Here is a 16,801-nt window from a genome sequence, read left to right on the forward strand (position 1 = left end):
TGGGGACACAGAAAATAATGCCACACCATCCTCTATACGACAGCCTTTCAAGTACTTGAAGATGGTGATCATATCACCTCTCAACTGTCTCCTCTCCAAGCTAAACATGCCAAGCTCCTTCAGCCTTTCCTCATAGGACTTGGTCTCCAGACCCCTCACCATCTTCCGTCGCCTTCCTCTGGACTCGTTCTAGCTTGTCTATATCCTTCTTAAAATGTGGTACCCAAAACTGAACACAATACTCCAGGTGAGGTCTTCCCAGAACAGAGTAAAGTGATACCATCACATCACGTGATCTGGACACTATACTTCTGTTGATACAGCCCAAAATTGCATTTGCTTTTTTAGCCACCGCATCACACTGTTGACTCATGTTCAGCGTATGATCCACTAAGACCCCTAAGACCTCTGTGGATTAATGCTCTGAACCAAAAAATAGAAAATATCCAGACTGCATTTCTGTGACAACTTTTAGGAATCCCCAACTGTGTTCCTTATTTTGTAATCTTTTCAGAAACAGGCCAATCTCTGATTGAAACAAAAGCTTGGACTCTAACTTTTAAATATTGGTTACGGATATTTTATAGGGCTGAACCAGCTAGCTTGCTCAACTACCTAAAAAGAGACACTTATAATGCTGCTTGATAAGATGGAATCATGTCGAAGCTCAAACACAGGGGAATTGCAATTGACAATCTATTTTTATCTGATGAATCATAATTTTAAATTTAACAAACAGAGAATCTTAGATCTAGAATCTCATAAACTGTGTCCTGTCCAATTTTATACTTGCTCTCCTGCCTCACTTGGACTTCATCAGACAGCCAGGAAAATGGCCAAATATTTATCTGAACTAGATAATCCGCAACATCGGAGAGCTTTTATGCTGGCTAGGATGAATGCATTTCCCTTCAATGTTCTCTATGGGAGATTTCTTCAAGTCTCCTTTAGCGAGAGACATTTACTCTGCGGGTCAAGCTTGCCAGATTCCATCCAGCGTATTTTATTGAACTGCCAACGTATACTAATCTCTGGAAGGTTCTGTTACATAGTCTTTCCTTACTGTCCTACATTCAAGAAAATAGGATTGATTGCCGTTTTGTATTAAATGACAACATAATTGATATCACAAAAGCTGTTGCCAAATTTTTGGCTGAAGTTGTTAAAAATTATTCTAAGCAGGTTTTATTATGATCTTAATCTTAGTTTAGCCTTTTATGTTTTGAACCGACATATCTGATCGTTGTTTGGTTGACAAGTCTCTGTATACCTCTTTTGGTTATGCCAATAAAGGTGTGATTGATTGGATTGGAACTAAGCTTTGTGCAAGGTATTAGCCGAAGTGTAAAGTTAGGAAATAAGCCTTCATGGCTTGGTCTGTTTACGGAACTTTAGAGGAAAAAGAACTGTACCTATCTGAAACCATTATACTTACATACCTATCTGAAACCATTACCCTTATCAACCATACAGAAACCATTACGCTGTCATACTTCTAAATAAACTCTATTCATGTTTCAGAGAAAACAGCTGTTTTATTTACCTCAGAACTACCCCGACTCACTGACCATTCTGTCATTCTAACTAATATGACTAAGCCATTCTGGTCTTTTGATTCAGCTAGGGATTCTAAGGTGAGAGCATTTGGAGACAGCAAAAATAAGTAGGAAACACTAAGGAAGGCAGCATAACACATGTCATAGAATAGAATCATAGCGTTGGAAGGGACCTCCAGAATAATTTAGTCCAACCCTCTGCACGACGCATGAAATTCACAATACCTCTCCCCCAACACACACACACAGTGACCCCTGCAGGCTCCATGCCCAGAAGATGGCAAAAAACTCCAGGATCCCTGGACAAACTGGCCTGGAGAAAAACTGCTTCCTGATCCCAAAGTGGCAATCAGCATTTTCTTGGTCATGTAAGAAAGGGCCAGGAGAACTGATACAACCCTTCCTGCCCTCTCTCTCATGATCTACCTATGTTCGCAGCTTCAGCATTGCTGTCAGATGGCCATCTAGCATCTGTTTAAAAACTTCCAAAGAAGGAGAGCCCACCACCTCCCGAGGAAGCCTGTTCCACTGAGAAACCGCTCTAACCGTCAGGAAGTTCTTCCTGATGTTTAGTCAAAAACTCTATTGATTTAATTTCAACTCGTTGGTTTTGGTCCGATCTTCTGGGGCAACAGAAAACAACTCTGCAGCATCCTCTTGAGGAAGACTCAGCATGGGTTCTGTAAGGGAAGATCTTGCCTCACTAACCTGTTATGGTAGCCTTCTCAGAAGTGCTACCTGTTCCACGTGCAGGGCAGGAGAGACAGGCACAAATTAGATGAGACGATGGTGTAAGGAGGAAGGGTTTAAGTTTGTTAGGCACTGGATGCTTTCTGGAACAAGTGGGAGCTGTACAAAAGAGATGGACTCCACTTGTCCCCAGATGGAACCAGGCTGCTGGCGCTTAAAATCAAAAAGGTGGCAGAGCAGTTTTTGAACTAAATGTTGGGGGAAAGCCGACAGGAGATGAAATGTCTCTGGTTCAGGAGGACTCATCTCAAAGAGATGAAGGGTTAGCTGTTACTTTTCTACTGGGTAATGGATCAGAGTTGTCCACTGAGATGGTGACAAACAGTATGGAGTGTCTGCCAAAGTCTCGAGGCGGCAGGAGGAAGGTGGCGGGCCTAGTTTGCCTGGGAAATTATAGATGTTTGTATGCAAATGGTAGAAGTGTTTGAAGTAAAACTGGTGAGTTGGAATGTTTAGTGTTGGGAGAAAACATAGACATTGTGGGAATTTCAGAAACTTGGTGGAATGAGGAGAATCAGTGGGACATGGTGATTCCTGGATATAAATTAAGGATAGGGAGGGAAGGGTTGGAGGTGGGGTGGCTTGTATGTCAGAGAGGGTATACGGTCCAGTAAGACTGAGGTCAGATAATTAGATTCCCTTTTAGAAATGCTTTGGGTTGAAATAGAGGGCCCAAAAGGAAATTTAACTATGGGAGTTTGTTATCACCCACGAAATCAAAAGATAGAGGACGATTATAATATGATGGAAGGATTAACGATAGCAGCTAAACGTAAAAACTGTTGTAATAGGTGATTTTAACTACCCACAGATTGATTGGGTCAATATGTGTTCTGGTCGAGAGAAAGAGATTGAGTTTCTTGATGCTCTCCTTCAACCTTTCCTCTGGTCTCCAGACCCCTCATCATCTTTGTTGTCCTCCTTCAGACATGTTCCAGCTTGTCTATATTCTTCTTAAATTGTGGTGTGCAAAACTGAACGCAGTACTTTAGGTGAGGTCTTACCAGAGCAGAGTTAAGCGCTACCATCATTTTGCATGATCCGGACACTATACTTCTGTTGATACATCCCAAAACTGCATTTGTCTTTTTTTGCTACTGCATCACGCTGCTGACTTATGTTCAGTATATGTACTAAGACTTCTAGATCCTTTTTTGGAGATACTACTGCCAAGAGAAATCTCCCTCATCCTATAATTATGCATTTGATTTTTCCTACCTAAATGCAGATCTTTACATTTCTCCCTGTTAAAATTCATTTTATTGGTTTTAGCCCAGTTTTCCAGCCTGTCAGGGTCATCCTATATTCTGTTTCTGTCTTCTACTGTATTTGCAACCTCTCCCAATTTAGTATCATCGGCAAATTTAATAAGCATTCCCTCTATTCCTTCATCCAAATCATTTATAAAGACGTCAACCAACACAGGTCTGAGGTCAGATTCCCTGAGGCACTCCGCTTGTCACTCCTCTCCAAGGGGATGAGGAACCATTCACAAGCAATCAACCAGTTACAGATCCACCTAACAGCATCACCTCAGAGTCAGAACACTTCAGAGGGGTCATCCCAGATTAGGGGTCTCAGCAAAACCATTACAACCACCCTGTCAAATATAGAGCAAAGCTGATTCTGGGGGAAGATTTTCTTTTGGGTTCTCCAATATCAACTCTGCATGCGAGAAATCTGAATATAAAAAGGCAAGTAGTATTTAAAAATTGGATTTTTGATCTCAGGGTTCCAAGTAAACTGCTGGATTTTGGGGTATGCCTTTAGCTGCTCACATGCATGAAGCTTCAGTCATGTAAGGACAGCATTCTGGAATTCTCACCAGTGGGATGTTTTGCTCCTGATGAGAAATATGAATGATTTGAATTTTTCAAGGATTTGTCCCAGGTACGCTCGAATTTTCAGATTTTCTGGATAGATCTCTCTGGTTTAGAACATTCAACTTTTTTTTTTAAAGTATAAACCAGATTATATTTCAGCTCAGTCAAACCCTTTCCCTCTCATTGCTCGGAGCCCTTAAATATCACCCTTGAAACAGTGTGTGCTGGGTTTCACCTAGGCAGTCAGAGAGCTATAATCTCTGGTAGGGTTGCCAATTCCCAGTTGGGGGCAGGGGTTTGGAGACCCTCCCTTCACTTCCAGGTTATCAGAAAGCAGGGGGCAGGGAGGGAAATGTCTGCTAGGCACTCCATTATACCCTATGGAGACCGGGTTCCATAGGGTATAATGGAGAATCAATCCATGGGTATCTGGGGCTCTGTGAGGGCTGTTATTTGAGGTAGAGGAACAAAATTTTCAGCACTGCATCTAGTGCCTCTCCTCTAAATACCCTCCAAATGTAAAACATATTGGACCAGCAGGTCGAATTCTATGAGCCCCAAAAGAAGGTGCCCCAATCCATTATTTCCAATGGAGGGAAGGCATTTAAAGGTGTGCAGTCCCTTTAAATGTGATGGCCAGAACTCCCTTTGGAGTTCAGTTGCGCTTGTCACAACCTTGCTCCTGGCTCCACCCCCAAAGTCTCCTGGCTCCGCCCCCAAAGTCCCTAGATATTTCTTGAATTGGACCTGGCAGCCCTACTCCCAGGTATTGCTAGTCTCAGATGGCAGCCGTGTTGGTCTGCAGTAGAACAGCTCGATTCAAGCCCAGGAACACCTCAGAGACCAACCAGGTTTTTGAATTAGATCCAGGTGGGCAGCTGTGTTGGTCTGAAGCAACAGAACAAAGGAAGGGTCCAGTGGCACCTTTAAGACCAACCGAGTTTTATTCAAGGCATAAGGTTTGCAAGTTTTCATCTTTTGAGAGTCAAGGGTACCCGAAGAAGGGGGCTTTGACTCTCAGAAGCTCATAGCCCCTGAATCTCATTAGTCTCATTAATGGACTCCAAACCCATGTGTTGCAAGACCCTAATTGTGAACTACCCACAGTCCTTCAATCAGCACAGCCTGACCAGGAACCCCAAACACAACATGACATGCAGTGGTTGTTCAACAGCTCATGCAATAAACATTGCAACCTCCCCACGAATCCGGGGGGGGGGGGTATCGGTTTGTAAACAACCTTAAAAAGTACTTGCCTTTCTGGGGGGTTGGAGCAGCTCCGTCGACTGTTTTAGGAGATGATGCCCCTCCTGCGCTGCCTTCTCGGCCGGCCGTTGCACAACCGCTTCCCAGCCCTGTTCCCTGCATCCAGTTTATGCAAATGCTATTTTTAATTGTGTTAATTATAAACCATGATCTGCGTCCTCTGAGCGGACTTCCAAACATTTGTGTGAAAGGCAGCTGGGGCAGCCGTGGAGAGAAGCCCAGATCCGATAGGATTCTCAGCTAGCATGAATCAGCGTCAATCGAGTCATCCTGGATTGACACCGTGAGATAAGTTTTTTTCTTGTTGCCCCAGGCAAAAGGTACAGAACAAGAAGAAGAACAAGAAGACCGCAGATTTATACCCCACCCTTCTCTCTGAATCAGAAGAAGAAGATATTGGATTAATATCCCGCCCTCCACTCTGAATCTCAGAGTCTCAGAGTGGCTCACAATCTCCTTTACCTTCCTTCTCCACAGCAGACACCCTGTGAGGTGGGTGGGGTTGAGAGGACTTTCACAGCAGCTGCCCTTTCAAGGACAACCTCTGCCAGAGCTATGGCTGACTCAAGGCCATTCCAGCAGCTGCAAGTGGAGGCGTGGGGAATCAAACCTGGTTCTCCCAGATAAGAGTCCACACACTTCACCACTACACCAAACTGGCTCTCAGAGAAGGGCAGGGCTGAGAGAGCTCTCCCAGAAGCTTCCCTTTCAAGGACAACTCCAAGAGAGCTATGGCTGACCCAAAGCCGTTCCAGCAGGTGCAAGTGGAGGAATGGGGAATCAAACCCGGTTCTCCCACACACTTAACCACTATGCCAAACTTTGCTCTCTGACATCAGACAGAGTGAAACGTGCCTATCCTAACCCCATCAGAGATGAAGCTGCCAGAAAGGAATACTCTTGACTGTGGAACTTAATTAGAAATAAAGGCACGAGCACTTCCAGCAACGATCTGGCAGATTTACATGCTGATTGTTTTACTTGAGTATCCAAGAGTGGAACGGAGTCCTTGTGCCATAGTTTACAGCAAGAAAATGATCTCACGGTTCCATTAAGGAATCAGACTCAGACTGAAAAATGCTACCCTCAAAGAAGGGATGCAATAGAAAGAACTTTGAGAAATATTTTTGAATGTGGGATTACACTGGTAATGCCTTTGCTTTCATTCTCATGCTGTTGGCAGCCGGGGGGGGGGGGGGAGCACCTCAAAAAAGTGCATAAACACCTATAATTACGAACAGGATAAGGTTTCTACAGCTCTCTTGTTATTTCAGTCCTGGGTTTATACTGACATCTGCTGGTGGGAGGGGATGAGAACGTGTCTCCCATCAAAGGCTTAACAAGAAGGGGCACTGTGGAGAAACAACTGCTCATTCAATGTACATTGCTTCAGATGTTCAGGATGAAAATTATTATTTCATAATCAGGCATTGGTGCTTCAACACTAGCTATGTAAACCAGGGGTGTCAAAAATATGGCCTGTGGGGTGGAACCTGCTCCAGCAGGACTGGTATCCATCCCACGAGCAACTGGGTCTCTTCTGCTTCCTTATCTGGGGCTGCTGCAGCATCACAGCTCGCTTTGGGCAGCTCCTTAAATCACATGGGAGAGATAGAAAAGGGCTCTCTCTTTTCTTCATTGGCTGAGGCTCCTCCCCCTCCTCCCTTGGGGAGGGAGGGAATGAGTGAGAGCTTGCTTTGCCAGACTCCTACAATCACACAGGATACCAAGGCAATCCTCTCTTCCCTGCACTGGTGGAGGCTCTGCCCTTACTACCATGGGTGTGTGTGTGGAACAAAAATTGAGTCGAGAGGCACATTTAAGATCAACAAAGTTTTATTCAAGGTATGATCTTCCCTGTGCCTTGCTACAGCTACACTGTGCGTTTGCATGGGTTTTGTTCAGCTCATTGTGCCACAGCTCTCTTTGGTGCAACTGGGTCTGCCTCCCCCTTGCCTCTTCCTCTTTTTCACTATATTCATGCCCTCATGAGCCAGTCTTTCTCAGTAGGAAAACTGTGAAATATTTAGATGAGGAATAACAACAAGCCAGTGAGGTGCATTAGGCTGTGTGTCCAGACCAAGTTCACCCAGCACGTTCCTTTGTAGACCGGTCATTTTGAACCTAGGCTTCCCAGATAGTAGGCTGATTCTTACCACTATACATTGTTGTCTCTGTTCTTGACACAGGGTAATGGGGTGCAGCTGCAAAATGGCTACTGCAGGAAGTGGAGCCCCCAAAGTGTAGCAGGGGAGAAGAAGGGTGGCTAAAAACACACCAGGAAAGAGGACTGACAGAGGATATTAAAAAAATACTGTGGCGGCAGCTAGCACTGAAAAAATGTCATCTTAACCTGCATAGCCAATAGGGCTGTCAAGTCCCCGGTTTGGGTGGGAGTTCCCTCACCCGGGAGGTTCCCAACATTAGGCTGGCGGGGGAAACCGCGCTGTCATCACACCGTTGTGCGGCGGCCACTCTAGGCGTTTCTCAGAAACTATGTTTTCCCAGAAGCTCTAGCCATTTGGGAGGGAAACTCTATGGTACAATAGGTACCATAGAGTTTTCCCTCCCAAATGGCAAGAGTGTCTGGGAAAACCATAGAGCTTTCCTGGAAATGCCTAGAGTGACCGTGCGCAACATTACCAGCGCGATGACGTCACTTCTGGGTGGCATCATCATGTCAGCAACGTCGGGGGAGGTTCCCCCCGTCGGTTGGAGAATGCCACTGGAGAATGCAGGGGACTTGGCAATCCTAATAGCCAATCAGATCTCCGCTGGCAAATCAGAAGCATTGCTGGTTTGGAGCCCCACCTAGACCTACCAGCTTCTAGAAAACACTTGGTTGGTGCCAAGAAAGGTATCCTCAGGTGCCCATGGTGCCATATTGAGGAACCATAGCCTCCCAGAATACTTCATAGCAATTCCACCAGCCAGTTCACCCAGAGACCTGGGTAGAACCTGGCCTGGAACAACTCCAGATCCTGGATCTAATATAAAACACATAATGAACTGCCGAAAATCACAGTCTGCCTCCTTTGATCCAATTCAATTCGATTTCCAATTTATTATGGTCAATTAACCAGCAATAACAATATACAAAATCTCATAGTCACAGACCATAATTTCTGACTACATAAAAGCATTCTTATATTCCACCAATGTTAAACCTTAAAAATGGCATTATTAATCATCTCTACTTTGTTAAAAACTTCCACTTATTTATGGCTAAAAAACAATATTTTGCTACTGCCTGAATTACAGACTTCTTAGTATCTTCCAATAAGAAGATCCCAGTCGGCAGCCGTGTTGGTCTGAAGCAATAGAACAAAGCAGTAGACAAGTGCACCTTGAAGACCAACTAAGTTTTATTCAGAATGTCAGCTTTCGTATGCTCTTAAGCAGACTTCATTTCACAAAATGGATTTGTCTGATTTGTCCATTTTGTCTGATGAAGTCTGCTTAAGAGCATACGAAAGCTGACATTCTGAATAAAACTTAGTTGGTCTTAAAGGTGAACTTGTCTACTGCTTTGTCCTATCTTCCAATAAGTATTTCAGTAGCACGACATCTGCAAATTTCAGATAATTATCCAGAGGTTTAAATTTAGAAAGTAATGGAAATATTAACTGATGTCTCCTCCTTTGATCCGTAATACTGTCCTTGCAATGCTGAGTCACCATCTTGTTCTCACAGTGCTGGGAAACCATCTCTCTCATTATTTAATCTAATGTCCAAGGCCCGGAGCTGGCTGAGGAATCCTGTGTTCGGGCAGACACCTCGGTGTGAATCGACCGCTCTTAAGGCCTCCACAAGCGTCAGGTGTTCATGGATCATCAAGTAAGCCAGGACCAAAGCTGCCGAGCGACTTAACCCCATCGCGCAGTGCACAAACACTTTGCCTGCAGAGAAACAAGAAGAGAGCAGCGCCCGGCTATACAAGAAGCACACAAAAGCCTTTCTTTCTCCCACAGTGTTCATGCTGGGAAATGAATCTATTAATGCTGCAGTAATGCAAGTGACTGAGCCTCGTGGCGCAGAGTGATAAAGCTGCAGTACGAGCCCTCTGCTCAGGACTTAAGTTTGATCCTTAGGGCAACTAGAATGATTAAAGGTTTGGAACACTTTCCCTATGAAGAAAGGTTGAAACGCTTGGGACTCTTTAGCTTGGAGAAACGTTGACTGTGGGGTGACATGATAGAGGTTTTCAAGATTATGCATGGGATGGAGAAGGTAGAGAAAGAAGTACTTTTCTCCCTTTCTCACAATACAAGAACTCGTGGGCATTCGATGAAATTGCAGAGCAGTCGGTTTAGAATGGATAAAATGAGGTACTTCTTCACCCAAAGGGTGATTAACAGGTGGAATTCACTGCAACAGGAGGTGGTAGCAGCTACAAGCATAGCCAGCTTCAAGTGGGGGTTAGATAAAAATATGGAGCAGAGGTCCATTAGTGGCTATTAGCCACAGTGTGTGTGTGTGTGTATATAGTATATATATATATATATATATATATATATATATATATATATATATATATATATATATATATATATATATATATATACTATACACACACACACACACACACACACACTGTATATAATGTGTGTGTGTGTAAAAAGAATTTTGGCCACTGTGTGACACAGAGTGTTGGACTGGATGGGCCATTGGCCTGATCCAACATGGCTTCTCTTATGTTCTTATGTTCTTATCCTGGTGGAAGCTGGGTTCAGGTAGCCGGCTCCAGGTTGACTCAGCCTTCCATCCTTCCGAGGTCGGTAAAATGAATACCCAGCTTGCTGGGGGGGAAGTGTAAATGACTGGGGAAGGCAAGGGCAAACCACCCTGTAAAAAGTCTGCCATGAAAACGTTGTGATGCGACATCACCCCAGAGTCGGAAACGACTGGGGCTTGCACAGGGGACTACCTTTACCTTTTTAATGCAAATGACTACAACGAGGAAAAACCCATGGATGCTTCAGCTTCGGGAAATTGCTGGTAGACATGTCCTCCGTTTAAGCCAGACTTGCAAGCAACAGAGAAATTAACAGACTCCAATTATTGCCTTGTAATACTCTCTCCCAGAAGCTGCCATTTCAAGGACAGAGTCTCAGAGCAGCCTACAATCTCCTTTACCTTCTTCCCCCACAACAGACACCCTGAGAGGTGGGTGGGGCTGAAGAGCTCTCCCAGAAGCTGCCATTTCAAGGACAACTCCTGCAAGAGCTATGGCTGGCCCAAGACCATTCCAGCAGCTGCAAGTGGAGGAGTGGGAAATCAAACTCAGTTCTCCCAGATAAGAATCCATGCACTTAACCACTACACCAAACTGGAAGAGAGGGGATTTGAACCTCGATCTGCCATGGCCTAGTCTGACATTCTGCACTATGCTACAAGGGCTCTGGTCGTAGTTTTGGCACAAATCATAACAGCTCGGGACACACTACAGGGCTTTTATTGTAGCAGGAACTCCTTTGCCTATGAGGCCAAGAGCTTAAAGGGCTGTTAGTACAGGGCCTACTGTAAGCTCTTGGTGGATTGGCTACATCAGGGGTTTGTGGCTTAATATGCAAAGGAGCGCCTGATACAAAAAAGCCCTGGACACACATAACAGGCAATGGAAAGCTAGCCACTCACCACCCTTACCTTCTCCGATCTTCAAGGCTTTGTGGATGAAATTAGCCGCATCCTGGAAGAAGATGCTTATATCAAAGGCGGTATCGTCAAAGGCCTGCACCCCATAATACTCGACGGGCAGGTCCCTGTAATACCGAGCTCCAGTGTTGATGTTGTACGGCCCGTCTGCCGCATTGAGGATATGGGTGATGCCCAGTTCCTGAAGGAGGGCCTTGCTTCTAGCTGCCCACCTGTCAAAAGATAACGAAGGCAACATTCAAACCACAAGTCGCCTCTGCATTGGCGGCCAGTGAGGTGTACGGCACAGAGTGGTGCTTAGGGTTGCCAAGTCCCATGCAAGAAATATCTGGGGACTTTGGTTGTGGAGCCAGGAGACTTTGGGGGTGGAGCCAGGAGCAAGGGTTTGACATGCATAATTGAACTCCAAAGGGAGTTCCGGCCATCACATTTAAAGGCACACCTTTTCAAAGCCTTCCCTTCGTTGGAAATAATGAAGGACAGGGGCACCTTCTTTGGGGGCTCATAGAACTGGATCCCTCACTCCTATTGTTTTGAAACTTGGAGGGTCTTTTGAGGAGAGGCAGTGGATGCTATGCTGAAAATCTGGTGCATCTACAAAAAAAAAAAAAAAAAGCTCCCCCCAGAGCCTCAGATACCCACAGACCAATTCTCCATTATTCCCTATGGGAATTGGTCTCCATAGGGGATAATGGGGTGCCCAGTAGACATTTCCCTCCCCCCCCCGTGCTTTCTGATGACCCTGAAGCAGGAGGAGGGCCTCCAAACTGGGGGAACCCCTGCCCTCAGCTGGCGATTGGCAACTCTAGTGGTGGTGGGCTTGGTCAACTCAGGTAATGGAAACTGGCTGTGGGACCTCGGGCTGTCACAGACTTTCAGACTGATTCCCCACTAGCCTTACCCCACTCTCACTCTCCTCTTCTCCGCGGGGCTTCGGTTGGATTTCACACAAGCTGCCCAACTTGCTCCGCCTCTTTCGCACAGCAAACAAGATCCTCTAAAAACCAGTTTCTGTTTTCCGCACGAAAAAGACGAAGCGAGTTGCAGCCCCGAGGCAGATCATGTGAAATTCAATGGACGCCCCGCAGAGAAGAGGAGCGTGAGAGCAGCACAAGGCGAGTGGGGAATTGGTCTCAGCCTGGCTTTCCTCACAGGGTTGCAGTGAGGGTAAAATGGAGGAGAGGAGAACAATGTTTTAAGCCGCTTTAAATCCCAGGGGTATATAAAGAAACAAACATATATAAGTTAGGACTGCCAAGCCCCCGGTCCAGGCAGGGAATCCCCCGCCCAGGAAGTTCCCAACATTGGGCCAACATTGGAACCTCCCCCTACATCGCTGGTGTGATGATGTTACCCAGAAGTGATGTCATCAAAATGGCAGCAGCCCGTGCGGGACAGCTCTAGGCGTTTCCAGGAAAACTCTATGGTTTTCCCAGTCACTCTAGCCATTTGGGAAAACTCTATACCATAGAGTTTTTACCTCCCAAATGGCTAGAGCATCTGGGAAAACCATAGAGTTTTCCCAGAAACGCCTACAGTGGTACCCGCACAGGTGCCACCATTTTGATGACACCACTTCCGGGTGACGTCATTATGAAGCGTGTGCGCTTCGCATGCAAAAGTCAACCGCTATGTGAAGCGGGGGACTTGGCAACCCTAAATTATAAGCACATTTAACTGGGCTTTTGAAGGACAAAGTGAGCTCTGGAAGGACATCTATACCATGTTCTCCTGCATGTAGCGAAACTCTCTGTTTGGGTCCAGTTCAGAACATCTAGTCCTCTTTGGTTCCAGGCAGACAGAACCCCCTGCCTGCTCAATTATGGTTCCCATCAGAAACCTAAATGTCCCACCTCAGCTCTTCACTGAGCTGTCAGAGGGAATGAAAGGTGTTAATTGGATGCCCTCAGGTTCTTGTCTGTGGGGAGAGGGAGACAGTTCAATTCAAGTTATTCTTACAGTCATTGACCAGAACATTTTAGTCATCTAGAACAACCTTATAAAAAATCCCGTAAAGAATTGGCATGTTAAAATTTGATGACTTGAGGGTTATAACAATAAAAAAAGAATTTATTGTTATTTAACCCTTTAAACCTTTTTAAGATTCACTTTAAAATTTGTTAAAAGATTTACATTTTGGCCTATTTGTCTTGCTTTTTGCGTTCTTTATAAACCTGGGAACAGAACCTAGCCCCCTGTCTTGTTGTCTGGTGGTTCCTGCCTGACAGAAGAGAATCTAATTTGAGTGTATTTGATCTACTAGGGAACCCTTCCAACAGCAGACTGATCATTTCCCTTCAGCTTGCCGTATGAAAAGAACAATTAAAAAAATATATGCTCCAGAGAATCTATTTCAGGCTGGGAACAGGAACACAGCCTAAGTGCATAGGAAAGGAAACGTCCCTTGTGCAAGCACTAGTCGTTTCCGACTCTGGGGTGACGTTGTTTTCACAATGTTTTCACGGCAGACTTTTTTAATGGGGTGATTTGTCATTGCCTTCCCCAGTCATCTACACTTTCCCCCCCAGCAAGCTGGGGACTCATTTTACCAACCTCAGAAGGATGGAAGGCGGAGTCAACCTGGAGCCGGCTACCTGAAAACCCAGCTTCCGCCGGGGATCGAACTCAGGTCGTGAGCAGAGCTTAGGACTGCAGTACTGCAACTTTAACACTCTGCGCCACGGGGCTCTTATAAGTGCATAAGGAGTCCCTTTATACCTCCCCTCTACTAGTGCAGATGGCAAGGGCATACTCCTAGCTAAAGTAAAGGCCCTTCTAGTGAGATTCAAGAAAGCATAGACAGGCGGCAGGAGCAACTCTGTTTGCTGAAGGAGAGGGAGACAAATTTTCCCTTTGTCCATTCTCTCCACTCCATGCACAATTTTATAAACCTCTATCATTCCCCCTGCCTTTGTCATCTCTTTTCTAAACAACTTGGTTGCCCTCCTCTAGACCTTTTTTCCAGTTCTGCAATGCTCTTTCTGAGATACAGTGAAATGGCCTTTTTGAGACCCATCCCCTTACGCGTCTCCAAGGTAGAGGTTTGGCCACACTTGGTCCACGTGGTTGTCGGAGCCTCCCCTTCTCCACACCAGCCCCTGCAGTTCAGAGAGGGCCGGCGTCTGGTAGTGCGTTTTGCTCTCTGGGTTGCTGCTGTTCTTGGAGGCACAGCTCATACCTGCCTTTTGCCAACTTGCACTTCTAAAAGTATTTCTGGGGGCAAAAGAGAGAAAGAGATTTTTTCCCCAAATGCAAAAAGAGGAGCTCAGTTTGATTTTTAGATAATAATATAATAGATAGCTAGATAGATAGATAATTTTATTTGTATCCCGCCCTCCCCGCCGAAGCAGGCTCAGGGCGGCTAACAACATCATACAAATTTCAATTATACAAAGAAAGCAAAACCCACAAAATTACATTTAAGCATTAAAATTCTGATTAGGTTTAAAAATAGTTAATTAAGTTAATAAAAGTGCTAATACTGTTCTTTTAGGATGGCGGTTATCATTAGCAATTTCTTTCTTCGTCAGCAAAAGCCAGTCGGAAGAGGAAGGTCTTGCAGGCCCTGCGGAATTGTTCAAGGTCCCGCAGGGCCCGCATTTCCTCTGGAAGTTGGTTCCATAGGCTCGGGGCTACAGAGGAGAAGGCCCGGTTACGGGTACATTGCAGCTTCACCTCTCTCGGTCTGGGAGTAGTCAGCAAGTTTTTTTTTTTTTGGGGGGGGGTAATAATAATAATACTTTTTATTTGTATCCCACCCTCCCCGCACAAGCAGGCTCAGGGCGGCTCACAACGTATAAATGCAATACAATACAATAAAATCATACATAGCAATAAAATCATCATAAATCAATATACAGTTACATTAAAATTGACATTAAGGTGCTAAATAGGTCTTCATAAGTTCAGTGGGAAGAAAAAGAAAACATACACAGCGACATTATCTTAGCTCGGTATGGGCGAAGGCTATTTTGAAGAGGTATGTCTTACAGGCCCTGCGAAATTGGTCTAAACATCGCAGGGCCCTTACCTCCTCCGGGAGTTGATTCCACAGCAGTGGGGCCACAATGGAAAAGGCCCGATCCCAGGTGGTCTTTAATCTGGCCTCCCTTGGCCCAGGGATATTCAGCTGGTGCTTACCAGCTGACCTCAGTGCTCTCTGGGGCTCATATGGGGAGAGACGGTCCCTCAGGTAGGCAGGCCCTCGGCAATATAGGGCTTTAAAGGTCATGACCAGCACCTTGTAACGAACTTGGTAGACCACTGGCAGCCAGTGCAGTTCGCGCAGCCCTGGCCACATGTGCTCCCATCTTGGGAGCCCCAATAGCAGCCTAGCCGCCGCGTTCTGCACCAGCTGCAACCGCCGAGTTCGGCACAAGGGCAGCCCCATGTAGAGGGGGTTGCAGTAATCCAGTCTCGAGGTGACCGTAGCATGAATCACCGTTGCCAGGTCCCGGCGCTCCAGGAAGGGGGCCAACTGCTTTGCCCGCCGAAGATGAAAAAATGCGGAATTGGCAGTGGCCGCTATCTGTGCCTCCATTGATAATGAAGGCTCCAGAAGAACCCCCAAGCTCCTGACCCTGTGGGCCGCTTTCAGCGGCACACCGTCAAGAGCTGGCAAGGGAATTTCCCCTCCCGGAGCACCGCTACCCAAGATGCCATGAAGACCACCGCACTGAGAGTGTGTTTGCTGGTTGTTGCCCATTGGCGTGGTTGGTGTAGAGAGCTGCCTGCTCATTCACTTTGGGCCACTCGCATTCCTCAGTAGAGTTCTGTCCAAAGCCTTTAAGCCCCTATGCCACACCAAGTCTGTGCCTGGGGTTTCACCTTCAGGTCTCTCACCAATTTTTAAAATTTTCAGGCACACAGACGCCCATACAAGCTTGGGACTGCCAGAGACAGGTAGTTTTGAACCTCTCTCCAAGCCTGCTCAGTCTGTTCTAAAAGGTAAAGATAGTCCCTCGTGCAAGCACCAGTTGTGTCCGACTCTGGAGTGACATTGTTTTCACAATGTTTTCACGGCAGACTTTTTACGGGGTGGTTTGCCTTCCCCAGTCATTTACACTTTCCCCCCAGCAAGCTGGGGACTCATTTGACCAACCTCGGAAGGATGGAAGGCTGAGTCAACCTCGAGCCGGCTACCTGAAAACCCAGCTTCCACCGGGATTGAACTCAGGCTGTGAGCAGAGCTTTGGACTACAGTACTGCAGCTTTACCACTCTGCACCACGGGGCTCTTCAGTCTGTTCTAGGACTTGCCAATTAGGTCCCTAACTGGAAGTGACATAACGCATCAGCCAGGGCTTTTTTTGTAGAAAAAGCCCAGCAGGAACTCATTTGCATATCAGGCCACACACCCTGACATTTATTTATTTGTTTGTTTATTTTGGTAGATTTATATTTTGCCCTCTCCCAGGCGGGCTCAGGGTGGATTATATCCAAGTAAAACCAGCCAGATACAATAAAACCAATCAGATACAATAAAACCAATAAAATGCAGTTAAACAACACAGTACCAAATAACAAAGGTGGGCGGGCGCATAGCACAGGTTAGGATATGATCGGTGGCTCAGATATAATAGTTCAGATAACAGATCACTGTGGGGGAAGATAGCCGATGGTATAGGAAATAAGGAGACATCACCATTGTTTCACGCAGGGCTTTCTGTAGAAAAAGCCCAGCTGGACCTCATTTGCATATCAGGCCACACCCCCTGACACCAAGCTAGCCAGAACTGTGTTCCTGTGTGTT

At 45.9% G+C, this 16,801-nt stretch overlaps 1 protein-coding gene across 1 annotated transcript; it reads right to left on the bottom strand.

Moving 5' to 3' along the window:
- Nucleotides 1–9,036: 9,036 nt before the first annotated feature.
- On the bottom strand, nt 9,037–14,244 carry LOC132570244 (dual specificity protein phosphatase 13-like). The gene is made up of 3 exons (XM_060236708.1): nt 14,075–14,244; nt 11,042–11,262; nt 9,037–9,294 (listed from the first exon to the last, which is right to left on the bottom strand). Exons 1-3 carry the CDS (start codon nt 14,224–14,226, stop codon nt 9,083–9,085), a joined length of 585 nt encoding a protein of 194 aa, XP_060092691.1. The 5' UTR covers nt 14,227–14,244; the 3' UTR covers nt 9,037–9,082.
- Nucleotides 14,245–16,801: the final 2,557 nt, after the last annotated feature.

Source organism: Heteronotia binoei, chromosome 4 (genome assembly GCF_032191835.1).
Source record: "Heteronotia binoei isolate CCM8104 ecotype False Entrance Well chromosome 4, APGP_CSIRO_Hbin_v1, whole genome shotgun sequence".
NCBI lineage: Eukaryota > Metazoa > Chordata > Lepidosauria > Squamata > Gekkonidae > Heteronotia > Heteronotia binoei.

What these genes read in the sequence shown, in the direction of transcription:
- LOC132570244 (XM_060236708.1), bottom strand. Translation starts at nt 14,226, where the DNA reads ATGAGCTGTGCCTCCAAGAACAGCAGCAACCCAGAGAGCAAAACGCAC. An exon ending in AACCTCTACCTTGGAGACGC is followed by an intron (nt 11,263 to 14,074) that starts GTAAGGGGATGG and finishes ATCTTTTGACAG; the next exon opens with GTGGGCAGCTAGAAGCAAGG. An exon ending in AGCCTTGAAGATCGGAGAAG is followed by an intron (nt 9,295 to 11,041) that starts GTAAGGGTGGTG and finishes GTTTCTCTGCAG; the next exon opens with GCAAAGTGTTTGTGCACTGC.